Below are 27,274 nucleotides of genomic sequence, written 5' to 3' on the forward strand. Positions count from 1 at the left end.
AAGTAACTTTACAATGATTGGCAAGGTATAGACAATTAAAATCTAATTGAGTAACTATTATCTTGTACAAGCAGTCCTTTCTCAGCTTCTTTTATCCTGCTAACCTGTTCCTTTTTTTCATGACTGAGATTAATCCATAAAGTTGGTCATAATACAGGCCCAATGAAGTGTCCTGATGAATGGAACAGCTTGCACAAGATGTTGGCAGTTCAGTTGGTCCTAATAAACAAGTAGATTTGGTTTCTTGTTCTGGGTTTTGTGTGGGCCAGTATTTCTATTTTCATTTTCTTCCCAATTTTTTGGAAGAGTCAAAGACTTTTACAGATGGGGAAAAAGCTCGTCAACCATCAGAGTTCTTATCTCTCTTTCTGTTGCCTGGTTTCCAGTGTTTGTTTAATGTGTATTTGCTGGATAAACTCAAGATACTTCCTTTAAAGGAGGCCAAGACTCAATGAAATAGTAATCTCAGTATGTAAGATTAATTAATTTATTTTTCCACTTCCTTTGTCACAAACATATTTTATTGTCTTCAGTATTATTCATTCAGGATTTTTGTTACATTTTGCTACAAGCTCTGAAAATTCACAATTAAAAATCTTGTTAACACAGTACGGTTGAAATGCTATCCCAGAAATGTATTTAGCTTATAAATACTGTTCATATTTAAACTTCAAAAATAATTGTATAATTCAATGTTAAAGGAAATCTGTAGTTGAAGATTACAACTGTTATTTTTTTCAGTGACTTGTGCTTTTTCTGTTTTACTTAATATCCAAGGTACATTGACTGAAACAAAAGAGGACAAACAGACCCATTCCTGCATGACAATCTAAGCAGTTGCATCAAGGATGAGTTATATTCAAGAAGCTCAATAAATTGTCCAAGGTCATAAAGGGTATTAGTAGCTCAGCCAGGATTAGAACAGAATGATCATCCACCTTCCTTTTAAACCAGACTATGCCACTGTTCAGCTCACTGAAACTAGGGTCCTACTGTGTACGTAATGTATTATTTAAGGTGCAATGTTAAGACTTCCGCTTATGGTTTCCTTCAGCTGTTTTTCAGATTTCTGATCGGTTCAAAAACCTTAATCCTATTGCATTGTTTATTGAATGCCCCACACCTTTGATTGTATTGGCTCTGTGCAATCTGACTTGGTCCAAGTGAGAAAGGAGGGGGATAAAAAACATCCATCCATCAATACATTTCCATGTCAAGATCTCTTTCTTTTCAGGTGGTGGAACTGGGGGGCTTATTATTCGACGTATCTCAAAGTCCCCGGGCTTGACCAAAATGGCCGCTTTAGGCGATCCCCCGTCTTCCGTGTCGGCATGAGGACCGCTGCCAGGGAACCGTTCTCCTCGCCGAGGGAGGGAGGAAGAGGGAGGGGGCGGGGTCGAGCTCCTTGTGCCGGCATTAGGGCAGGGTCGGGAAGCGAGAGGGAAAGGCTGAGGAGGCAGGACATCAGTCCAGAAGAGGAAGAGTGTCGCGGCCCATGGTGAGGCGCACGACGTGGTGGAGCTGCTGTGTCGAGCTCTTGTCGCCACCCTCCGTAGCCTGCGGGAGGCCGGAGAACCAGCAGCTGCAGCAGCGCCGCTGTGGTTAGAGAGCCCGACGGCGGCAGGCAGAAGCACCACCGGCTGGACTCGCAGCCCCGTCATGGACGACGATGAAGAAGAAACACCCCAGGAAAGGTGAGGGGCCCCTGCTTTGCACGATATTCCCAGGCACCGCTTCAAAAGCTGGAGCATTCGAAGCTGGAGCCATCGTGGAGGTCCGTTGCACCAAAAACAGACTGGGGGTTGTCATACAGGAGCGCAGTCAAAGACTAGCCAGGGTTAACCCGCTTCGGCTTTGCTAGGCTTCGCCTTCAGTAGGCATTTATACATTTTCGAGTTCTATTCCTACATGTTAGCAGTTATGCATCGAGAAATGCTTTCCTTCGTGGCATCTGTCGAAGTGGGCTTTCTGATCCACCCAAATGGATGAGGGATTACAACGGTGTTAACCTTTCAGGTTCCACCTTACTCCTTGTTTGTTTTCAGTTCAGATTACCTAAAACGGTGGCTGGTTGCTTTTACTTGGGAAAAAGGTAGATGTCAGGGCAGCCAATTGTACTTTTTCGTTTACTGGGCTGCGTACCAGGATGCGTTTGTTTTCATTTGTGCAGCATGAATGTATTTCTGTGCAAGACACTAGCGCGTCTCCCCCCCCCCCCCCATGGTTCCTTCTCGTACATTATTCCCCCAGCTCCCCAAGAATTTGCTCCTTAATCCAGTTCCCGCTTCTTGATCTGCAGGGTTCAAAGGGCACTGTCACAGATTGGTGCTGAGGGATGTTGACCTAAGGCGTTTTCCCCCAGCCCCACTGTGCTTCATTGGCATTTACTCCCTATGAAGTTGTGACATCGTAGGGTGGGTACAGAAAAGTAATCTCTATTTATCTTCTTGGGGCTTACTTTTGAGTAAAAACATGCATAGAATGGGTTTACACTTTAAAAACTATTAACTTGGATTCCTCTGATACTGGGTAAGGCTGATTTGAAAGGAAACATACCGAAACTGTGTACCTTTACAATCTGGAATGCGTCACTTGTGAAATGCCAGCAATGTGACCTGGTGTAAGAAAGCTAAGATGAAATGTGACGCGCCTTTGAAGGTGGTCTGCATCCATGCTGAGAAGGACACTGGAACCTGCATTGTGGTGTTCTTGTCATGTGTGAAAGTTGCAGGGGTGGGGAGAAATAGGATGTGTTCTTTCTATTCACATTCTGTGTTTAAACTTAAGTGAAAAAAGACTTTTAGCACGGAAATTGCAGATGCTAGAAATCCGACACCTTGGTCTATGCATTGCTTGCAGAAGATGGCTCAAGTTGATTAAATATTATTATTCTTCCTTCCTGCCTCAGTGAGGTTGTGAATGGACCCTCTGCTCATAATTTATATCCATCTCCCTAGCTATCATAGCTCACTTCCCAACCAGCCATCTGCTTTGTTTCAAACCTTTGCTGAGGTTATGAGGCAAGGCATTCAGATGATTAATAGATAGGCTTAAAGAGGGTTTTCTTTTCTCCATCCTGAATTGTGTTCATAGTGGGAAAGAAGGAGCATCCTTGTGCCTTAGCGTCTTGGAAAATCAGACAAGATTGTGTTTGAAAACAATTAAAATGCCATGGATTATGTTTGTTTGTTTATTGCCTGAATGCTTCATTGTACATGGAATACTTTTAATCATTTTAGGGAGATGACTGTAATGTTACTGTGTACTGCGAAAACCAGAAAAGCAAACTATCTGTACTGCAAATCAGCAGTAGGCTTGAGAACCAGGAATCATTTCTGCTTTACTACACTCTGGCATTAATACATTGCTATTGTTACTGCATATTTTAGAGGGTTTTTAAATGAACGATAATCACTTGCTGTACCCCATCAAATGATCTTTCTATTCAGCAACTTCAGATCCCCAGGTACCTTCAGTATTTGTGATTCTCTGATCTGGTCATACAGTTCTTTCCACCTGGCAGACTCTTCCTGCAGACATTGGTTCTCATTTTTGCCCTTTGCAACCTGCTGCTGAAGTCCACCATTCTCCATTCTGAACATGTGGATCTGTTGCTGCATTTTCTCCATCTCAGCCTGTTAGTTCTCAGATTGCACCTACAAGATTTTTATCTGAGCGACTAGTTTATTGTATCTGCAGCCCAGCTTTTTCCTTTCAGCCTGCCTCTCATCCTCCTGCCTCTGCAGCACTGCCTGCAGGGATTTGACATGCTTCTCAAGGCTGTGCTTTTCTTCCTTCATCTTTTGCAGAGTTGACAATTCCTCTGACTTCCTGTTCCAACTTGTGCTTGATGTTGCTCACCTCTTTCTTGCTCTTTCCTGTGGAGAATGAAGTCCAGATCCACACAACTAGTTCATGTATTTGGTCTTCTGTTCCACTTCTTCCTGAAGCTTTCCCTGGAGGGCACTAACATCATCCCTAAACTTTTTCAACTGCAGCATCAGAGTTGATCTCTCCGCCTCAACATCCTTCAGATGACAGTCTTCTTCAAGGTGTTGATGGTGTCAAAGAAGTCACGCTGCTTGAGAACGTCCAGCACTCTTTAACCTTGGTTCCCAAGGAAACAGCTTCGCAGTAGAGATCCATGATTTGAGTCTGCTGCTTTTTTTTGGTCCTGTTTTAGTTCCTGGATGGCTTTGTCTCAGCCCACATCTCCTTCCTGAAGCAGCAGTGTCTCCATTTCTTTAATCTTCTTCTCTAAAACCACACAGCAGTGCTGAAGGTCCAAAATGTGGGTTAGCTGTTTTTGCTGGTTGTGCCCTAAGCCTCTAATCGTCCCATAGAAGTCCGTGTCACATTCCTGAAGCAGCAGTTGCTTTGAACTAAATTCCAAGGTGTTTCTCTCACAAAGTTTTAAAGATGCTTCATAAGGATTCAGGCAGCAGCTCCTTGTAATGTGGGAAGGAGAAATACCTTGGTCTCCTATATCACCTTGCCTACAGTCCTTTCCTATCTCTGCTTGTAGAGATGCTAATTGCTTTTCTGCTTTAAGTTCTTCTTTGAATACAGTCTCAACCTTTTCCAAGTTAAAAAAGAAGCTCAAATTATTTGATCAGAAATAATCAATTTGGGGTTTTTTGACAATTTTTTAGAGGATGTTAGAAAGTGACTAGATAGCTTTCAAACTAAAGTGGGTACATTTACACAATTTACCTCAAAAGACATCCTTTTGCTGTGGCTACATTTCTGGACATCCAACACTTTCTCTTTCTGGGCTATTCAGTTGGGCTACCAATATAGTACATTTTTATCCTGGATTTTCCTTCAAAGAACTCAGAGTGCAACATGTGTTGCTTATGACTGATCCCCTGTTCCCCATTTAATTTTCACAACCAACACCCTTAAGGTAGGTTAGACTGAGAAAGAGTGACTCGCCCATGGTAACCCAGCAAGTTTCAGGACAGAATGTGGATTTGAAACTGGTTCACAGAGAGTTGATTAATTATCTAGCCTTGCATTGTCTATTTTAACTGTCAGCAGCTCATCAAGGTCTTAGGCAGGGTTTTACCGGTTCAAGGGTCTGGTGCTTACAGAGCCCTAAAAGGCCTGGGACCTGTGTACCTTTGGGACTGTTTCTCTTGGTACATCCCTCAAAGAATACTTCATTCAGCAAACAGTAATCTGCTGGTGGCCCCTGGTCCTAAGGAAGTCCGACTGGTTTCAACCAGGGCCAGGGCTTTCTCTGCCCTGGCCCCAGTCTGGTGAAAAACTCTGTCCCATAAGACCAGGGCCTTGTGGGGCAATTCTGCAGGACCTGTATGACAGAGCTGTTCTGCCAGATGGATGGTTGAAGCAGCTACAGTAATAACTAGCCTTCTCTCTTTTCCATCAAACCCATAGCTGACCCTCAATGGATGTTATTATTTATCACCATCTGGAAATAGTATAAAAGTGGGTTCTGGTTCCGGTGAAAACGCGGCTGGGCGTCTTGTGAGTTCCTCATTAACAAGTTATTTCTAATATAAAAGTACTGATATGTAATTTATTGAATTGTTCTTAAAATGTTTTAAATATTTTAATTGTGATATTGAATGTTGTGAACTGCCCTGAGACAGAAAGGTGAGGGGCGGCATACCAAGTCTAATAAAATAAAATAAATCAATCTCAGATTATTTTCTTTTTAAAAAAAGAATAAGAGCGATTGGTTAAGACATTAGCTTCTATTAGCGTCCACTGCATCCTTACTCCCTGCCTCTAGAGGAGAGCAGTCTCATTTTATCTGGTGAATGAGATTAAATTGAAGAATAAAAGCCAGGAACATTAATTCGGTTGCTATAGTTTTGGTCTTCTAAATTGACATGGAAACGTTCTGCAGCAGTCATCCAGAAGCTTGTTATGTAATCCCCTCTTCCTGAATTTGTGTGTCTGATGTCTTATTTAACATTTGCACACATGAACAAAACCCTTGTATGTGTGTATTTGTGGTCACTGAGGATCTTCCATGAAGACCAAACCTCATATTACTAAAATAAACTTTGTCAATAGAATAGCATTTGTTAGAACTGTTAGTTGACTCCGATTTTTTAAATTTGTCCAGTGGGTCATGCAACAAACAGAGTTCTAGCTGACTCTCTTTAAATGGAATCAAATGTTTAGTGTGAAAAGCAAAAGTGTTCCAAGGTGATTCTGATTTGCTTTGTTAGATGATGAAATGCAAAGGAGAGTTTTAGTTTTGATTATTTTAAAAATTAACTTGTTTGTTTAAAGTACTTCAGTTGAATGTTCAAGATGGCATAAGTAGAAAGGTATAGGCCACTTTCTACTTAGGTTAATGTCTTCATTTTTCATTAGGGCATATTTCTCAAACTTGAGAAATACTTCCGCTTTTCAAACTTAACAGATCTTCCCCAGGGTCCTCACTGAATATCCCTGCCTACCTCTTTGCTTTTTACATCTCATTCACCTTATTCGTATTCCCTCTCATATGCTTTCCTGCTCCTTCCCGTTACTTCTAACTCCTAAGCATTCTGTGTGTCAGCTAAATATTCAGAGTCTACATATTCAGAATTATCTTTTTCTGATAGGGAGTTGTGAACATACCTCTTTTTCTCCCCTGGAAGCTGAACCTTGAGCCTTAATTGTTTGCTACTAGTAAGGCTTAAAGTCTATATACCTCCTCCACATGGGTCTCCCATGTTTCTCAATGTTCTGTTTCCAAATCTCAAAGCAACTATGCAGCCCTATGTCCAACCTTTTCCTGACAACAAAATATCTGGATAAAAATGAAGGTATAGTTTCTTCTGGATATCCTGTCAGTGTTATCAACTGTGAAGGCCTTGCAGCAGGGACGGAGCAAGGGGAAACTGTGCCTGGGCCCTGCATGTGTCCCTGCCACGGCACCGCCCGCCCCACCTGGAACGCCCCCAGAAAGCCCCTGGCCTGACCTGGTTGCACCCCCCATCCCATTGGTGCTATGCCACTGCCTTGTAGAGTTCAGTGATCAGCCTTAATCTGTCATTCACATTAAAAATATATTAATATTTCAGACTCACTTTTAAAAGAAAACCATTCTCCACAACTTTGAAATGCAAGCAAGATCAAGAAACTCTTGTTAGAGTTCTGCTTCTTTTTTTACTTTGTTTATATTGTACCTTTCTGTCCACTGGATACCCAGAGTAGCTGGCCCAAGGTGACCTAGCAAGCATCCATGGCAGTGGTAGGATCAAGTCGGGGTGTTTTAAATCCTAGTTTGACACAACCACTACACCATGTTGCCTCTTTTATAGCTGAAGGATTTTAATTGTCTTCTAGGATGTTAGTGTGCAAACTTCAAAAATAAAGGGAAACATAAAATTCCATCATAGTTTTCCTGGAGGAATTAAGGGAACACTTGCTTCTTCATTTTAAAAATTGAGATGTATTCAGTTTCTTGATTAATTTAAATATGATGGGTGTCAAACCGAAATATGGGTGGGTATTAAACAGAAATAGATTCTTCTTCATCAAATGGTATTTTAAAAGAGTCTAATTTGTGTATATTTCCTTCTCTGCTTTTCAGAACACTTACTAATTAAAACGTGTAGGTGGTTAGTACGATGCTTTAACTCAAGACTGTATAATCAGCCAGAGAGTAAGTTTGCATGTATAAAAACAGGCAAATATTCTTGTACTCTCTATTCCTATATCTATTCATATATGTTGTCACTTAACTATCCTGCATTTGACATTTTTAATTGCTCGTTTCTGTACGATTTCATTCCTTCCAAACTGACTGTGTAAACTGTCCCTGTAACTCAGACAGCTGCACCCATTGTGAATCTGGCTTGCCAAGTTATGTGACTTCTCTTGTTAAGGAAGTGAACAGGGATTTTTATGTATGTGTTGATTATATAAGCACTAAGAATTGGTGCAGAGGCTACTGCAGCCATTAAATAAGTACTTGCTAAAATATTCTACTAGCACTACAGCATGCTGTGAGAGTTCCCACTTCAGATATTGAACAGGGAAAAACAAAAGGGAAAAACTCTGTTTAAAAACCTGCGTCTCTTAACATGACAGTCCTGTACCCGGTTGTGTTTCAGGTGGGGCATCAACATGCATAAATGCAAGTTCTCACCTGATTAGATTCACCATATTAATATGGGAATGTAATTAAAACAATACATATCCAAGGAACATTTTTTTAGCTTTCACAGATTTGTTTTCCATATTTAAAAAAATGATTTGTAGCTAAATAGTGCTGTTCTTTTCACAAGTGTGTCTGAAAAGGAGTTGGACTGTGTTGCTGAAGGTTTTGACAGTTGAAAGACACTTGTATTCCCCTAATATACTCTTTGTGTTTCTGAACCATCATATTTCCTATTCACTGACTGCTCCATAAATCAGTCATTGAACTTCCTCAAGATGGGGATTTGAACTCGTTTCTCCCAGACCCTTCACTGAAACTGTAACCACTACAGCACAGGCTTTCATAGAGTGGCTGCTGTTGTAGCATAGTAAGCAACCAGACCTGTGTGAGTCGTGCAAATCAGGTGGTATCAAGTCAACCAGAGGTTGCATCCAGACCTAGGCCTGCCAATCTCCAGGTGGGATCTGGAGATTTCTCAGAATTACAACTGATCTATTGATGACAGAGAACTGTGAAGAAAATGATCGCTTTGGAGGGTGGCATATTCAAATGAGGCCTGTCCCCTCCCCCATACCCTGCCCTCCTCAGATTTCATCACAGAATTTCCAGAAATTTCCCAAGCTGGAGCTGGCACCCTACAGCCTGGTCCCAGTGAATCTTCCCTCAAAGGCCAAAACAGCCCTGGAGAGGGCTGTGCTCTCTCTCACCCTTCCTTTAAGGACAGAGCAAAACCTTTAAGGATAAGGTAGGCTGAAAGAGAATGTGAATGACCAACTGGTTCAAGTTCATCCAGTATGTTTCCACGTGGGGATTCCGGCCTGAGACTCTCAGATCCCAGTCCAACACTTTAACCTCTACACCACACTGGCTCATACTGTAGGGGATTGACCTGGATGCCTTAAACACCTCTGGGTTGGGGAGGCCACCTTTGACTGTGCTACTTTCCTCATTCTAGGTATGTCATTGCTCTGACATCACAAAATCACTTCTCAGAGTTGCCTTGATGATCAGCTTCCCAGATGAAAATATGGGAAGTTTTGTTGTCTGAAGCCAAGAGATGATTTCTTATTTACAACAATGATGTTTAGCTGCGACTAAACTCTCAGCAACTGTTTTGAATTTAATACTAAATTGATAATGGATGAGATGGAATTGTCACCATTTGAGTAAGTGGATCAATTCTAGTGTAAAAAAGGAGGCATCTCTGTTAACTTTCTTTGGTTCTGATGATTCTCAAGTTTTATAGCTAGATTTCTTGAAGAAATGGATACTTGCCTTTCACCCCATTATATCAAAAGTGACTGATAATTCTGGATTATACCTCTTCTTGTGAGGCTCTGCTGAAAATTGTTGTAGTTATTTACCCCAAAATTTGCCCGTACTAGAACGACTTTATTTACAATTCAGTTACGGTTTATTTGACTTCATTTGCAGCCTGAGCCCAGTTCTTGAAAACGCATCATAACTATATCCATAGGTGTGATTCTTGGCTGCGATGTTTGTTGTAGCAACCTTTGAATTGTAATGGTAATTTTAAAGGTACAAGTTTGATAGCTGCCTTGTGTCAACTGGAACATTTCGCCTTAATATACAGCAGAGTCCTGTAGCCAAAGGTTTAGATAATTTAATGGGCTTGACATTTTAACCACCTTTCTTGTTCCCCCTTTTCTCCCACCCCTTTTTGACCCTTAGATGTAGCCTCCCTTAGACTGGGGTTCCGCTTTCTTGTTGAACTACCTTTCCTCAGATACCGAGCTTATTATCCAGTTGTTCTACTCACTCATCTATAGCTTCCTGACATTATATTAGACTTGCATTTTAATATGTATCTTGTCTGTGTAGTAATGTATACTGTGTTAAATCTTAGAAAGGTGGCAGAAAGATTTTTTAAAAATGTTCTTGGGTCACTCTCCACTTTCATTTTCTTTTTTGACTCATTATGGGGCATGGTCCTTTTTCAGCTGAGTTTCAGCATTTCTCTCCTGCTATTTTTGTCCAGCAGTGCAGAAGACCTTTAGATTCCAGGTCTTGTGATATTCCTCCTGCCTCCCCACCCCAACTTGATTGTCGATATTACACTGGCCCATTCCACACAACACAAATAAAACATCTTGCAGATGTTTTAAAAAGAACTATTTTGGGTTTTTTTTGCATAGCACGGACAAAAAAAGCTTTTCACCCCAAAATGGTTCTCTTAACTGCCTCCCCCACACTCACTTCCTTTTTGTGAGCAAGTTGCGCCCGCCATTTTCTGCCATTTCAGGATTTTCCATGCTGCCCGCCATTTGCAGAAAGTTTCCACAGAGGTTTCCTCTTTTTGCAGGTCATTTGCCTACAGTTTCCCTCTAAAAAGTACATGAATAAAGTTAGTTTTCACTGCCGATTCATCACACATGTCATTTTTTCTTTTTATTGGTTTTGTTTTGAGGGAGGTGTCTTGGAAGCTATGAAGACTTGAAATATGCCCATATTGCTGATTCTCATATTATGTCTTAGTAGCTGTAAAGACACCTTCTCAAAACAAACCAAAAAAAAGGAAAAACAACACATGCACCAAATCAACAGTGAAAACTGACTGATAGAGTTCCTAAGGAAACCTTCCTTATCTATTTTGTTATATAGCATAACAATATTATTCTAGTATTCTATAGGTAATATATGTACACCATTTACCTCTTTAATGTATTTCGTCCAGTGTTCCCAATTCAATTTGTAAACTTCATAGGGTCCTACTCTTAAACACTCCACCAGGAAGTAGGGTTTGGGCAATCCCACCCTAGTTCCTGGCACAGAAAAGTAACAAGCCATCTCTTGCTCATCCTTGTCTGCATGCCAAAATTTTGCTGGGAGATGCTGGCCATCCAAGCCATTCCTCTGTGTTAGACAGAGTGAAGGTTCAGCCATTGATGACGTGAACCAAGAGAGTTCCCTGACCAGGCATCTGGACCAAACAACTTGAAGTGTCACCAGTGGCGAAGCCACCAGGAGGCAGGGGGGCGCAATGCACTGGGCGCACCGATTCTGGTCACGTGGGGGGCGGAAAAATCCCCATGGTCCCCCGCGCTCCCCCCGCGACGCCCCGCCCTCCCTTCCGCGGCGGCCCCCTCGTCCCCCTGCAGCACACCCCCCGCACGGCGCACTTCCCACTTACTTTTAAGAATGGAACATCCCAGAGAAGAAGCCTGCCTGCGTTGCTTGGACCTGGTGGGAACTACATTTCCCAGGGGCTCCTGGGAAATGTAGTTCCCGCCAGGCCCAGGCAACACAGGCAGGCTTCTTTGGCCTGCTCCTCTCCTAAAAGTAAGTGGAATGAAGTGCCGTGGGGGGGCTGCCATGGGGGAGCTGCCGCGGGGGGGCGGGGGCGCTGCGGGGAGGGCGAAAAAGCCAGAATGTTCACCGGGCGCACTCTGGCCTAGCTACTCCTTTGAGTGTCACATTTGATTATGTCTCCCTATCCCAAGATACTTCAGGGTGCTAGCTGATTAAACTAATGTAACCATAAGCCCATACTTAACGTGTCACCCATAGTTACCCCTCTGCTCCAACAAGACATATTGAAATAAGTCTCTGCTCCCCCTTATTGTTTGAAGCAAGTAGAAAAATAGACTTTCATGGCCACTTAAATACAAACTTCGTGCTCAACTCCAAAGCAGCCCACTAATCTTATACTGTCAACCAACCAATATGGGCACATGCTGATATCCAAAAATTTACTGTTAGAAGTAGAATTTTTGTGAAATTCATAGATTAAAATTCAGGAAACCACTAATATGTTGCAAGGTAATTAAAATGGTGGCTTCCTGGCCTGAACTACAGAGCTACAATCCTGCCCTGAGCCTTGATCCTTTGTTCAAGTCGTTTCCACATGATGTCAGCACTTTAAGTATGGACCACATGGTACTAGTGGAGTGTTCTTCATTTAATTGCATTGGAACGACAGAGAGAGAAGCTTTGGTCTACAGACAAAGCAATGTTTCTAGATGCTAATCAAGGGCCCTACTACTAATCGCTGTTCCTGTTTAAAGCTGCATATAGTGGGTAAAAAAATCATGTGGATGACCTCTGGGCATAGGTTGGAGAATTTCACCTTCCATATAATTGGTGTTTGCTGTGTGTCTTATTCTTTGTTCCTAATATGCACCTGTTCCTTCTCAGAGATGCCCATGATCAATAATAACTTTAATATTCCCTTTCAATTCTAAAAAAACTGTATTATCAGTCATACCATTTTTTGTTTCATAGGGGAAGGGTTCATTTTACTCTGAAGAAAGTTCACAGCCACAGTTTCTGAAATGTTTGGTATATATGTGGTACATTTGAGTTTGTTTGCAACCATAAATAGTATATCTTTTATGAAGAAACTGACATCCATTTTGATGGGAATAATCTTGTTTTTCCTAGTACTCCAGTTTAGCAATCCCTGTATTAATGAAGTGGCTTCCGCATCTGCTGATAGAGCAGGCAACCTAGGCAAAGGTGGATTCCACACAGGTGTAGGATGTTATATAAGCCAATTGGAGGGGGCAGACTTTGCACAAATCCTGTTCCCAAAATGAGTTTGGCCCATTTTATTCCCCTCAATTCGGGATTTTCAAAAATCACTAAACCAGCGATCCTTTTGCACAATCCTGGGTTGGAGGTGCTCCCACGTGAACACAACAGGCCGGAGACACTTTATTTCCCTCCTTTTCATCCGTTCACTTTAGGTTCCATGCCATCCACTGTCAGGGAAAATCTGCCTGCCTGCCATTATATGCAGGTCGCCCAACATGTTGTGAGCAGAGTCTCTGATGCCTGACAGCGTACAAAGTCCCCAAGCATGTTTTTTCCCCGTGGCAGCGAGTATGACCAATCTACAGCAACACATTCATTATTGCCCGGTTATTGCAGGGAAGTCCATTTTTCTTTTGTTTACTTCTGTTGTGTGTTGCACATGCATGTGTTGCAGAAATTTTTTTTTTTAAAGAGACGAGTTTCTGTGCGAAGGCGTAAAAGCAACCTGGACTATTTCCATGGGCTCCACTTGCTGCCTGAACAAGTGAAGGGCACCCATGTGAATGGGAGAAAGGAGAATAGGTTCCTTTATAACAGCTGCAATCTCTTACGCATATGCTTTGTGGAGTCCACCATATATGCAAGAAGACTTCGGTTGGTTGAAATTACTCCCCCTGCTGTCTTAAAAAACTAGTGTTGAGGGGGTATTGGGTTGTGTATGTGAATTTTATTCCCCCTTCCCTTCAAAGGTGCTCTCTGTTCTATGCTTCTCCCCTTTTAGCTTCCTAACAGTCCTGTGAAATATACTAGGTACACAGTTACTGAGTGAGCCTCATTGCAGAGGGGGAATTTGTCCCCCATCCTCCCCATTCCCTGACTAGCTGTAACAAGGATTGGATGTCTCTGCTGTATTCACAGTAGCAGCAATGTGCAGGTTGCCCAGGAATTCAGCCTGAAGACTACAATAACTAAAGTGTCAAGGGGGAGTGTGCCTTTGCAGTTTGATGAATGATGGAAGGAAGATGATCTTCAAAGGGTGGGCTTCCTCTGAAACCACTTATCTTCCTGCATGTGGTTTTTTCATGTTTCCACTTGTTATAAATGAAAGAGTCACAGTTCCTTTCCCTTAGATAATAAAGCACAGCCTGCTAAAGTAAACTCTCTTGAAAGGAAAGGTAATGGCAACTCAAACTGCACACACTATGAACTTCAGCAGTTGTGGGTTGGGACTCTTCCAGCAGAAGTCTTCCAGGCATGCAGCAGTCCAAGATTCAGGTAGGGTTCAAAGCAAAGAGCAAGAGCCTTCCTGAGTGTCAAAAATGCCAAAGGAACTGCCTGCTAAGACTCATTTGTTATGTACTCTTTATTATGAAGAAAGGAGGCATAGCAGCTGCTAACAAGTTTATTTTAGGTATGTAGCTTGGGTTATTATATGTGGGGAAAGTAATTGGTCTGGATTTTTGTCCTAGCTCTTCACTGAAAGAAATGGATGAGGAACAGCCTTCGTCTGCTTGTAGTCAATATCCTAAAGAAGCTTTAAGGAAACGACAGCATTCAAATCAGGGTTCCCAAGGCAGTGATTCTTCTCGAGCATCCCGCAAGAGCTTCCGACTAGATTACAGGTTGGAGGAAGATGTCACAAAATCGAAGAGAGGTAAAGATGGGAGGTTTGTCAACCCGTGGCCAACATGGAAATCACTGTCTTTTCCTAATATTCTGAAGTGGGTTCTTACAGAGAAGAACAACAGCAAGGTTCCTTGTTCAAAGCAGGTAAATATTCTGTTTTATCCAATCATACCCTAAGCACTGTCTGCTTCACACACCACATTTTAAAGGTGCAAACTTGCAGCATTTTATGCATCTCTTCCCCTCTCCACAAGCCCCCCCCCCCCCACACACACACACAGATGGAGGTTTGGTTAATCTTGTGTTGATTTGCAATACATATATTGTTTGGGTACATCATCATGGAGTCAGGATTGACTGTGGCTCTGTTGAATGCCAACATAGTGACAAGCCCATACTTGCTGTCATATAAAGTATATGGAAGTGCTGTTTGAAGCAGATGTCTGTAAATTATTGAGACTTCTGTAATGTTTGTTTGCTGAAGATTTGATAATCCCATTGCAAGTATGAATTCAGATGGTCCATGGATTAGTATTGACTCAGGTCCTTTAAATATATCAGTTGGGTTAGTTGAATATTATAATGCAGATTTTATGAGACTGAAACCACTTGTTAGCGTTAATGATTACACATTATTTAACTGCCCCCCCCCCCTTCAGTTGGTCAATCCTTCAGGCTGTGGGCAAGGATTAACATTTTGCATAGCCATATACAATTAAAGCCATTTTTTTTCTTCAGATAGAATTAGTAGATTTAGCTGATGTTAAAATGTTAGCCTGACTTTATGGGCATGCATTATTTGTGAAATTATTCTTGTTAAATGTAGTGAGGTTCTTCTGGCTTCTAAACCGAAACATAATTAACATGGAGGTGCTAAATAATATGTACAACATATACTTGTTAAAAACCAATAATATGTAACAACATACACTTGTTAGAATCAAAGAGAGTCACACTTGAGTCCTAGTGAAATGGACTGAATTAAGCTAGTTGTAGTTTTCTCTGGCTTTGAATCATTGTGTAAAGATGTTCCATTTCAGTATTTATGGGGTTGGTTGGGGCAGTGGCACATGAGTATAAATTCTTGAGAGGTATAAATTCTTGAGAGATTTCCTTCCCCCTATTATGCACAAGTACTAGTTAGTTAGATGAGTTAGTTTTGAACTTTGGTCATTGGTCTGTGGAACTAAAGTTTGGGGCTAGATAAACAAGAAGTCCATGTAAACCTGGAGCTGCATGAAATAGTGCAACAGGAGGAGATCTTCCCTATCCTGATTGGGAGGGGGGATGTCTTCTTATGCAGGCCAATTTCCCATATCTTTTCTGTTCTCCCCACCCTTTGATAGATGCTAGCTGCCCTCCTTCGGGAGTTGCTGAATGCTGGGGATTGTTAAACATTAAACAAACACATTCAGTGCTTGTGAGGACTTCCTGTTTATAATTATGAATGCATACCTGGGAGAAATAAGCAAATATCATATCTTGTTGACTGGTTGTCCTCTTTTGCTCCCCTGCTACATGTAGGCCATCAAATTTTTGGTTGGATTAGACACCGAAAAACCGGTGACTAAGAACATAGTCAAGCATTATGGCTAATGAAAATATGACTATCATCATTTAAGAAAAAATGTAATGGTACCATCTCATCTCCTGTTAGAAATTATGACCTTGTCTACCTCTACTTTATCCACACTAATTTGGATAACCCCCACTCATAAGGTATTTTTAATGTACATAGGCATATACATGCGCTTCAGTGCACAGTGCAAATGGAATAAACGGGGAAGGGAAAATGGATAAGCAGCAACCACACTGCGAGTGGGCAGGGTTTCTCCTCCTCTGCATGTCCTCATGGGTCTCCAGCTGTAAAATGTAATCATTAGGGTGTAGGACTAGGATCTAGAAAGTGCAGATTTGAGTTCTTACTCTGCCATGATGTGTGCTGGTCGATCTCAGGACAGACATGCACACACACACATACGATCTTTCTATTCTCCCCCTTCTTCTGTAGCCTAACCTTATTCATATGATTTCTGTGAGGATAAAATGGAGGAGGGAAATATGATGCCCTGAACTCCTTGAAGGCAGATGGAATAAAATTGTTCTAAATAAAATAATGTATGTATGCGTGAAGGGAAAACCAGCCACTCAAATGAGCCTATAAGAATGCTTCATCCTCCAGTCAACTTTGAGAAGGGGGATGAGATTTTGGATGGAATACAGGAGAAGAGGGAGTTCAATTCTGCCCCTGGGAGAGAGTGGTGACAGGCTCAGGAAAACGATCAAACAGCGTGAGGGGTAGCTCTGTTTGGTAGCGTGGCAGAGGGGTTTAGCTCTATTTCTGAGAGAGAAGAGAATGCTCAATTGTTAGGCCTGTCTGTTTGATGATGAGCAGACCTTAATGTGACTCTGCAGAAAGGGCAGGCTGGAGTGGGTGGAATCCTGTGTGCGAGAGAGGTTCCAACCTAGTGCCTAGTCAATAAAGGCCTTGTTTGTGCCTGAAAGCACAGTAGAGAAGTCTCTGAAGTCACAAGCAGCTTTAATTTTTGTGCCTCGGCCAGGTTTGTACTTTGTTTGTCTGGAGACCTGTGCTACTGGCTTGTTCCTTAAAAACCAACCTGTAAATAAATAAATCTTCTTAGTTGTTTATATATTAATCTAGCCTCTGGGATCTCAATAATTTCCTTGTGCACCACTAATGTAATTTTCAGTAGATAGCCCAAAGCCTATACACCCGCTACCTGTAGAATACTTGGAAATTGAGAGGAAGGTTTATAGTTCAAAATGAACCTAGATTCCCAAAATCTTAGGCTCCTGTTTATGTCCCCTCAGTAGAAAAAAAGACTTGTCACCATACCTGGTGTTTGTGGTGACACAGTTAATACCTGCAGGCTGTTTGTGGTGACATAGAGACTATCCATGTGTTCACATTGTTCCACTAATAATCTATTGTACACTTACCATTGCTAGCATGTTTCTAGTGGCATCCACATGATACCCGGCACGTGTATATGTTTATACTGTTACAAAGCAATTGTCTCTTCTGAGTTCTCTGTCATTATGGTACAGTCTTATATTTTCTGGGAGCTAGGAACGAAATGGTGAGATGTAGGAGCATTCAAATTTTCCACAATACGTTTAGCTGTAGGTTTGAATTACCACACAAAATATCTTTCTCCCCTTTGCACATAAATCCTAGTTGGTGCCCTACTTCCTCTCCTTTGCTGCTGTGCATCTTCTGTAGCTTTTAATGACATAATTTTGTGACAAGGTCTTACATACCTAGTCAATATTTGCATGTTGTGGCTCAGACACTTAATTATTTAAAATTAGCAGCTGCTTGCAAGATAATTATAATGAAATATCCATCCCTAATCAGAAGCCAGGATGTGAAATTTTCTACGTGGGTGCCTTTTCCTCTTCTAAAGAATTTCTTTAGCCGTAACAGAAATGATTACATTTTTGTTTGCGAGATAACAGAGAGAATTGAACCTCCACAATATACTGATTTCTTGCTATTTTCCAGGCACAGTTGAAGGTTCTGGTTATACCAAGGGATCTAGGCATGTTTTTAGGGGCACAGAAGACTTGCACAATCCTATATCGGTTGCAGATTTTAGCTTCTGAGCTTTTGAATTTTGTTTCTAGCTCTTATTGGTTTGAATATAGGTTTGATTGAGTCTGGCTCATGCTTGCTGAGATTTTGGAAGCCTGAGGGGTAGATGATGTACAAGATTTCTAGAGATTAAGAGGACAGTGCCCTTCGTAGGCTTCTTGTCAATCTCCCATGACTGGCAAAACTTGACTAAATTGTGTAAAGTAGAACAGATGGCAGAATAATTTCATCTTTTACATATTGAAGACATGGGGCCTTGGGGTAATCTGTAAATCTCTAAGAAACTGAGGCACTGCATTCTTTGTTCCAATATGCAACTATGGGATCCTCTAAGAGCACCTTACTGATATCAACTGTGGTTTGGTTCAGAAAGCTAAGCCTTGGGGCCAGGGCTGTCCTCACCAGAGTCCAAGCCTGAGTTAGGTCTTCCAAAAGTGGTTTGTGACGAGCCTTTTTGTCCTAGCTTTTGAGACTCAGCCATGCAAAGAATGAAGGAGTTTGATTTTTGATGAAATATTCTGTTCTGCTGCACAGTTTTACTTTTAATACTTGCCCAAAGCCTTAAAGATTAAGAAGGCTACCTGTTTAAGCAAATAAAGCATGGAATATCTTGCTGCATGTGTGTGTGCATAAAAATGTATATCAGAGCATAAAGATTTTGTGAGGGGAAGCAGGAGCTGAAACGCTACCCATCATAGCAGTCTCCAACAGGGTTGACACAGTGCTACAGCTATGCTATGTCTTGCAAAAGTGTAGAAAGAAACAGAGCCTTCTTCCCTGCTCCTTTCTGTGTTGGTGCTTCATGCAGTGGATGCCTTCTTCACTCTGTGTAGCATAATGTTGTAAATTCCTGCTTGTATTGACAACATTAGAGTGTTTGTGTTCTACTGGCCCCAATGCGTTTTTGTGTAGCCTGTAATCACAGCTTGATTAAAGTGAACTCTGGCTTTTCAACTTCCTTGTTGTCATGATTCAGAGAAAAGACTGAAAGTGTATCTCTGATTTTGAATTTGCTGGCAAGTTTACTAATTCGTTGTGAACTAGAACAATCTAGTTGCCTCTAGGAATGATGTTGTTGTAGGCCAGCTGTGTGCAGCTCAAGGGGTTTGTGTGAGTGATTATCTGAATACTGAGCTTTTTATGTGAACCTTTTGACTAGTTCGCTAGAACACTCTAACGGTCTGTCTGACCTAGCACACTGTATTTAAGCCACCATGCCCTTTAGAGATCACAAGGACCTGGTTCTGCTATTGATCATACCAATGGAAAGGATTTGTTAGAACATGCTAATCATTGTAAGGTTTTAGAGCAGTGGTTCTCAACCTGGGGGTCGGGATCCCTTTGGGGGTCGAACGATGCTTTCACAGGGGTTGCCTAAGACTCTCTGCATCAGTGTTCTCCATCTATAAAATGGATATATGTTAGGGTTGGGGGTCACCACAACATGAGGAACTGTATTAAAGGGTCCCAGCATTAGGAAGGTTGAGAACCACTGTTTTAGAGAGTCTTCTGTCGTCTGCATTACAAATAGTGAATCTGGTAGTCTAGAAGCTGGATATGCCTACATGTGTAATGCACTTTAGTTGTTGTGTAGACCTTTGTGTATGCATGTTCCAATGTGGTATTTTTCTAAAAACAATGTTAGGTGTAAGATATGAATTATTTGGCCTGAGTATTAGGGTACAATATTTAATAGAGCTTCCCCTGCTATTTTGAGGAATTTGGCCCCAGTGAATAAAACTGGCTATTAAGTTATATGGGCACTGCAATAATAAGACCTTATGTAAATATCAGTCTGCATTGGAACTTATTATGCCAATTTTCTAATATTTATACAGTACAGAGGTACCCTCTGTGACAGCCTTTAATCACTTTTCCTCATAAAAGTAAATGATGTCCACTGGCTGCTGTTCTACAAGTAAGAGGACTGCAGTTAGGGATACAGTTGAAGTAGTGAGATGCTCCTTACATTAGTGACCCAGAGGGCATGTCTTTCTCTACTTCAAATGATTTCTAATCAATGTCCTTGAATTTTGCTCTATGCACACTAACTATACTCTGGCTCATTCCGCACATGCAGAATAATGCACTTTCAAACTGCTTTCAAACTCCAGTCCCCTGGGAGCTTCGCTACTGGTGTGCTTGCAAAATCAAACATGATGTAGTAAGTGTGGATGTCTTTAAAATGAATTAGCTAATCTTTCTAAAGCCAGCCATGTCTGTCTTTCTTACCATCTGGCTTTAGTCTCTATCAGATCTAAACTGCTTTATCACATTGGGGTTTATTAGCCTAGATAGATTATTAGTTCTTTTTTTCTGTACCCAGAAAAAATTGTACTTCTTACACTATGTGGAGTTCTGTTTACACTTCCATAGTTCTGCTGCTGTGCTGAGGTAGAATAAGGTATTATAAGATTACTTTCCCTGTTTACTTCTGGATTTCTGTTCAAAGGATTTATGGTGGAATGTACTGTAAAGTGGATTTTCATGTTGCTTTCAACAGCTTGTGATCTAATTAATGCTGCCCCCTTACTTGGGGGAGATCATGTTTCTATTTGTATCTTCAACATCTTGCAGAGAATTTCATGGATTAATGGAAAACAAGTTCCCTTAGCAGCAGGGAAATGAGTTTTTAAGAGTTTCAGTATACTAGTTCTATGTTTTTAAGAGTTTCAGTATACTAGTTCTAAATCTGAGGCTTTGGTTCAATATGTTTGAAATACCTTTTTTTTTCTCCCGAGGAAAGGAAAGTTTTGGCATGAATTATTAAATTTGTTCAGCATTTTTTAAAAAGTGAAGACAGTTTAGGGACTGACAGTATATGCCGTCTGACCTTGGCAAATGCATGAGGTTCACATTTGTTTCATTATTTATATTTCATAATTTAGCTTCCATTCTGTCTGAGGTAGTAATGTGGAATTGGAAGATGGGCACAGGAATTGACTTCAGGGGCTGTTCTATGGGATACACAAAGCTAAATTTAGAAGGATAATAAATGTAATCTTTTAAAGACTTTCACTGAAACTCAAGTCATTTGTATATTTTCATTCTGCATCTGAGACTTTGCTTGCTTTCTGCTGGTGTATTTTTAAAGCACTGAGATGGAATTTATTTTTGTGGAATCCAGTTTTTCTTACTTCCTGCCTAAGAAAAGAAAGCCTTCCTGCTGGTGTTCTACAACATAAATCGACATGTACTTCATCTTCCAGAAGGCCACAGAAACATGTTAGCTTTTGTAGAAAGCTTTTAATTAAACTGTTCCATGTTTTGCTTAACCTGTCAACCCACTGTGCTCTTAAACACTATTCAGCAAGTCATTTTTATAACTGAGGTATTGCAGTATGTCCTTTGTGTTTTCTTGCTCCATAATAACAGGTGTGTGGTAACTGGTGATGCTGAGTTATATTACTGATATTGCTAATGCAAACATACAGTGAACCTCCGCATGTCTCCTATCGTGGCTCAATAATAGTTAAAAGACAATTAAAACCAGCATGAAATAACAGGTCCCAATTGTCTTTCTCCCTCCCGCTCTTAAAAATGCCTGTCGTTCATTCCCCTCAAATGCCCTAGCAAACAGGCAAACTTCACAGCACTTCTTAAAGATCTCCAAGGAGGGGGCATTCCTCACCACTTCTACAAAGTAAGAGCTATGATGGAGTAGACCCAGACTCTGGTTGATGTCGGATTGGTTGCCCTAAGTGATGGAACAGCCAACAGATGGCTGCCTGAAGACCATAGTCAGTGCACAGGCACATATAGGAGGAGATGTTCCTTCAATTCAATCTTTGTGTGTGGACAAGACAGTTAAAGATGTGGACAAGTGCTGTGACACAGTAATAGCACAATATCTATGTAGGTAAAAGCTAAACAGTATTGTGGAGTCAAATCTGGGGGTAGATTTCACTGTTCAAAGTTAAGCTATTGTAGGAAAAGAAATATGACAAGATATTCTGATTTTTAGCTGGATTCTAGCAGGAAGCAGTGCTGACCTCCGTCCTGAGATTCTAAACAGAATGTTAAAAATCTTCATAATGATTCTGGACCGAATATTTTTCTTTACTAGCTTGCAAGTAGAACGTCTCTTCTGAATTTCTCCATATTGTTTTCTTTTGTTAGGAACTTGACAGAGAGCTTCCAGTACTGCAGCCATACTTTATCCAAAACCCAGAGTTAGCTGGAAAGACTGGAGCTGGTATGCGAGTCACATGGCTGGGACATGCCTCATTAATGGTGGAAATGGATGAGCTTACATTTCTGACTGACCCCATCTTCAGCTATCGGGCTTCTCCCATCCAGTGGATGGGTCCTAAGCGTTTCCGAGGACCTCCATGCACAATAGATGAGCTTCCCAAGATAGACGCTGTGGTGATTAGCCACAACCATTATGACCATTTGGACTACAACACTGTGTTGCATTTAAACACTCGTTTTGGAAGTGACTTGAGATGGTTTGTGCCTTTGGGTCTCTTAGACTGGATGCAGAAATGTGGCTGTGAGAATGTCATTGAACTGGACTGGTGGGGAGAAAACTGTGTTCCTGGTCATGATGCAGTCACATTTGTTTTCACTCCTTCCCAACACTGGTGCAAGAGAACTGCCACTGATGACAACAAAGTTCTCTGGGGAAGCTGGTCTGTCTTAGGACCTTGGAATAGGTTTTTCTTTGCAGGAGACACTGGCTATTGTGTTGCATTTGAAGAGATAGGGAAAAGATTTGGGCCTTTTGATCTTGCTGCTATTCCCATCGGAGCATATGAACCAAGGTATGTAAACTGAAAGTATGGAGCTTTTGACCCAACCTGTTAAGTTACCAGTTTTTTCCTTAGCACCAGCAGTGTAAAAGAATAGAAAGGGGTTGTTGGCCCTTAAAAGAGAACTCTGAGGATATGTGCTGGAGGAGAGCAAATTCTTGACGAAGAAGTAGCAAGGGGCTATTAACTAGCAGCAGAGATTAAAGTAGTCTAAGAGATACTTTGAGAAATGTATGGGGGAATTTTGAGGAAGAGCAAATGGATTAGCTGTTCTTGATGGCTTGGGGGAGAAGGGAACAAAGGGGATGATGAATGAGGAGTTAATATATGTAAGAGATAGCCAGAAACAATAAGTGGGGATGAGTTTTATAGTGCATTGTAACGAAGAACTTGTCCCTTTTGTATAACAAACAAGAAAAAGTATTTTCCTCTCTGTTTGGTAGGTGGTTTATGAAATACCAGCATGTGTCCCCTGAAGAAGCTGTAAGGATTCATACAGATGTTCAAGCAAAGAAGTCTGTTGGAATTCACTGGGGAACCTTTGCTTTAGCCAATGAGGTAAGTGTGAATTAGTTACTAGTGCAACTTTAGAGTTTCTGTCCAGAATCATAGTCTAGAACAATGTTTTGCAGGTATTTGATAACTGAAGCATGGTTGGTTTCTGAAGGAAAATAGGAAGCACATTTCACTTGAATCCACAGAAGTTTACTTTTCTTGTGGGAGAATGTAGGCATTACCCACCCTTAGAGAAGCCCCAGCTCCCTGTTTTTGATCATGAATCATTCATGAGCAAGTTTCCTGACTGGAAGGAAGCAAGCTGAGGGCAGAGATGCAGTGGACGGCATTCTTCAGTCAGTCTGTTTATTGTGGTCATAGACCAGTATAAAAACATACAATCAGGAAGTTTTAGAATGTTCATCAAAAGACAAGTTTAAAAATAATTTAGCTGAAATTCCTTGTATTTTCATTACTGGAACAAGTGAAAGGAAAATATCATGTGAAGGCTGTATGTTGGATGCATTTCTTTAATGTTAAGAACAGATATGTCTGTTAGAAATTAATTGAAATACATCTGAATAAGTGCTTATGTAACTGGTATATTCCTGTGACCAATGTCACATCTGAGAAGCTTACTTGAGGAAAGTATCATTTCCATGAACAGGGTTATTTGTATTCCCAAGTCTGCTTTATTCATTCAGCCTTTGTCATATCTTTCTTAAGGAAGCTTTTCATATGATATACACAAATAGACTGTTCATATGTTATCTGAGCCAGTTCCCAATGCAGGAATCAGTTTTCAAGCTCCAGCAGGTCAACTGAAAGTTACTATCTGTAGTCTAGGATAGGCACAAAGGAACACTCACATTGTCTTGTGTTTTCCACAGTATTACTTGGACCCTCCAACTAAACTGAAGGAAGCTCTTGAGAGATATGGGCTGCAAACTGAAGATTTCTTTGTCTTAAAGCATGGAGAATCCCAAGATTTAAATATCAGTGATAATGGATTTGAATAAAAATACAAACATCAAACTGTTTCTTATACTTCTTGACTGGAAGCAAAAAAAATTAATATCTTTTTGTAGAAATTTAAACTGGGTTTTTAAAACATCAGGTATGCTAGTTATCTAACAGTCCCTTGAAGCATACATATCAGACTAATAGTAAAATTGCATCTTTTTAACAAACTGAATGAAATTATACAACTGGGTGGTGTTAATTTGAACAGAAATGCATTGTAAATAAGCCCACAAATTGCCATTTGGTCTGTTTCCACAGGGGTTATTCATGAATCTCCTGCAGTTTCCCCCTACTTTTCTCTGATCTTTCTGAGCTGTGATTTTTGGGAAGGATCACTGTAAAGCCCGGGTGGCTGTTGTGCGGATGATAAAATTTTAATTTTCCTGTCCACATGGCCCTATTGCAGCCATTTTCTCTCCCAGCTGGTAGAGGGCTTTTTGTTGTTGGGGGGAGTTTTGTATCAGTGTAGCCTTGCAATAAAGATGCGTAACAGATTCCCCGAATTCCCCGCTTTAAAGGGGTGGGTAGGTGGGTTGCAACTGACTTTTTCAAAAATGGGGGGGGGGGGGGTTGAAAGCAGGAAATTCAGGGAACCTGTTGCGCATATTGTGATATAAAGCTATGTTGAAATCAGTTGCTGATTTTTTAGTATTGGAAAAATCCCCAGTAGCTCAAAGGAGAGGGGGTTGGCCACTGCTAGGGGACTGACCAGGGAAACTGTGTTGAAACCGGCCATGTAAAAACCCGTTGCCTCTCCACTGTATCAGCAGCCGCACCAGCAGCAGAGAAACCACACAAGCCTGTCCCTGTGTGGAGGCCAGCTTTATCTTTAAAAATATGAATTTGTCTAAATAGCAATATGCTGGGGATTGCATATCAGCTGATAGGGCATGCCCACTCAGGTCTTTTTTTGATACTGATACTGTCATTTCCAGCACTGAATGGCAACATTATTAAGTTTTCCCTCCCAACCAAAACAGACTGACTGGCTCAGTGCTGGAGTAGTCCTGAAAACCAAGGTAGAAGCCCTATGTGCATGTGTGCACTTGATGCATGAGGGCCACAGCCACAAGCAGGTAATTTTTATAGAATTCTGCATACATTTGTACCCAAATGCTGTGGTAGTGGAGCAAAATCTTCCTCAACAGCAGGCTAGCTTGCATGTACTGAAAAGCATAAGTCTCAGCCCATAAAGCCATATATGCACTTAATGACCATGACTTGCGGAGCCATTTCCTGCCAGAAGGGGAGGCCACAGGTATTCTTTCACCTGCTTTCCTCCCAATCATACAATTAATGGAGGACAGCGTTTCAGTCGTTCCTGTTGAAAAGTATGGCTCCTGGGTATCCATAGCTGGGCACTGGCCTTGCTTTTGCATCCTAACAGCATTTCCTTGATTGTAGGATCTAACTCTATAAAGGAAGCCACAGCCCTCAGTTTGCAAGACATGAACAAATCTGTTAAAGATGAGACATTCTGGAGGACATTGATTCATAGGGTCACGATGAGTCAGAAGCAACTTGACAGCACTTCACACACATGTGCACGCACACAGGTTCCACTCAGATCTGACAGCATTTCTGGTAACTGTGCTTAAGATAACTTGAGTTTACAATCCACTATACTGTAAAAAAGACACAAAGCCAAGCCTAGGCAGGTTATTCAGAAGAAAGGCAAAATTCAGTTGGACTTGCTCCCTGGTGAACATATTTAAGATTGCACCATTTGTTTTTTTTACAGAATGAAGGGTGCTTCAATCCAGATTACTGGGCTTGATTGGTTTTTGTATTAGGCTGTAATTTAAGAATCATTGAGTATTCCATCTGAAAGATAATGGCGCTACCCAGATGGAAAAGGTTTGAATCTTAAAACTGGCATTTTAGCTGCATTGTAAATGGGAATAAATGTATTATTGTAGCCTTCGGGCAGTCCTCCATCCCCTTTCCTCCTCTCAGCAGATTACTCATTTTGAGGACATGTCCTGTGCCTTCAAAACTATTGAAAACATAGGAGTTTTGAGACAGTCTTCCAACAGTTACTGCTAAAGCACATTTCAAACAAAATACTGATTTTTACTGAATGTGTGTACATTTTCAAACAAAAATGTAAGATAGAGAAGTTTTAAAATGATCTAATGACGTGTGCCTTTTAAAAAGTACTAAAACTTGCCTCACTCATGTATTTTTACTCCTGGCCAGAGTCTCTGGACCGGCATTGTATTGTTGTTATGAAATTATTTTTTGTTTGTTTCTTTTCGTTGGTTGAGATTTCCTTTAGTTGGTTGAGATTCTTTTGGTGATATAAACAGAAAGTCTTTAATGTATGAGTTTGGAATCTGGTGACTACTCCATATAAGGGGTAATATTTTAATTAAATAATTGGTGTAACTGTAATAGTGGAATGAATAATGAATGGAATTATAATTAAAACTATACATATATATTTAAAAATGAAATTGCTCTTTATTAAAAGTCTGAATACTTGTTTGAGAAATTGTTTTTTAAATAATGTCTATATAACTGAAACCATTGGTTGTTTGTTCTCTTTGTTTAGTCTTTGTTTAGCTTACCCCCCCCCCCCTTTGCTTTGTTCCCTGATGCACTCACATAACTGGAAGGGTGCAAACACAATGTATTACCAGAATGATGTGCTAAATGTGTAAAGACTGCTTATGGAACTGAAAGCATGTTGACTTCATTTAACATTGTAAAATAGGGTCAAATAAACTTGTGTCAAATCGTAAAACTAACAAAATAAAGGTTAAAGCTTTTTCTCAGAAACTTTTGATTTGTTATTTTATTACATGGCACTTTCTGCATAATCACCTCTGCTAGACTTACTCAGCTAGTATGCTCAATTGTCCAACTTGACCCACGGAAAGTAGACTGCTGTCCAGAACATTCTCTCCACTCTTGCACTGTTGTATTTCTGAGCAGGAGCTTTTAATCTCATGGCCAGCTGCTGTCTGTCCCCAGGGCTTTTAGCTATTAGGCTGGACTGAATCTAGAACACTTTCAAGATAAAACAAGGATGCTTCTACTCTCCCCTTTGGAAGGGCTGCACAATCTACCTACAGTCAAATGTCAGGGCCCCTCAGAGGTATGTTATTTGTGGATCGCCCAAGGAAAGAGGATACA

General features: G+C 41.0%; 1 protein-coding gene across 1 annotated transcript; it reads left to right on the forward strand.

Moving 5' to 3' along the window:
• Positions 1-1,394: 1,394 nt before the first annotated feature.
• On the forward strand, positions 1,395-26,917 carry NAPEPLD (N-acyl phosphatidylethanolamine phospholipase D). Its single transcript, XM_048500416.1, has 5 exons — positions 1,395-1,694; positions 14,092-14,392; positions 21,984-22,630; positions 23,062-23,176; positions 24,004-26,917. The coding sequence occupies exons 1-5, from the start codon at positions 1,660-1,662 to the stop codon at positions 24,130-24,132; spliced, it is 1,227 nt and encodes a 408-aa protein (XP_048356373.1). The 5' UTR covers positions 1,395-1,659; the 3' UTR covers positions 24,133-26,917.
• Positions 26,918-27,274: the final 357 nt, after the last annotated feature.

Source organism: Sphaerodactylus townsendi, linkage group LG06, assembly GCF_021028975.2.
Source record: "Sphaerodactylus townsendi isolate TG3544 linkage group LG06, MPM_Stown_v2.3, whole genome shotgun sequence".
Classification (NCBI taxonomy): Eukaryota; Metazoa; Chordata; class Lepidosauria; order Squamata; family Sphaerodactylidae; genus Sphaerodactylus; species Sphaerodactylus townsendi.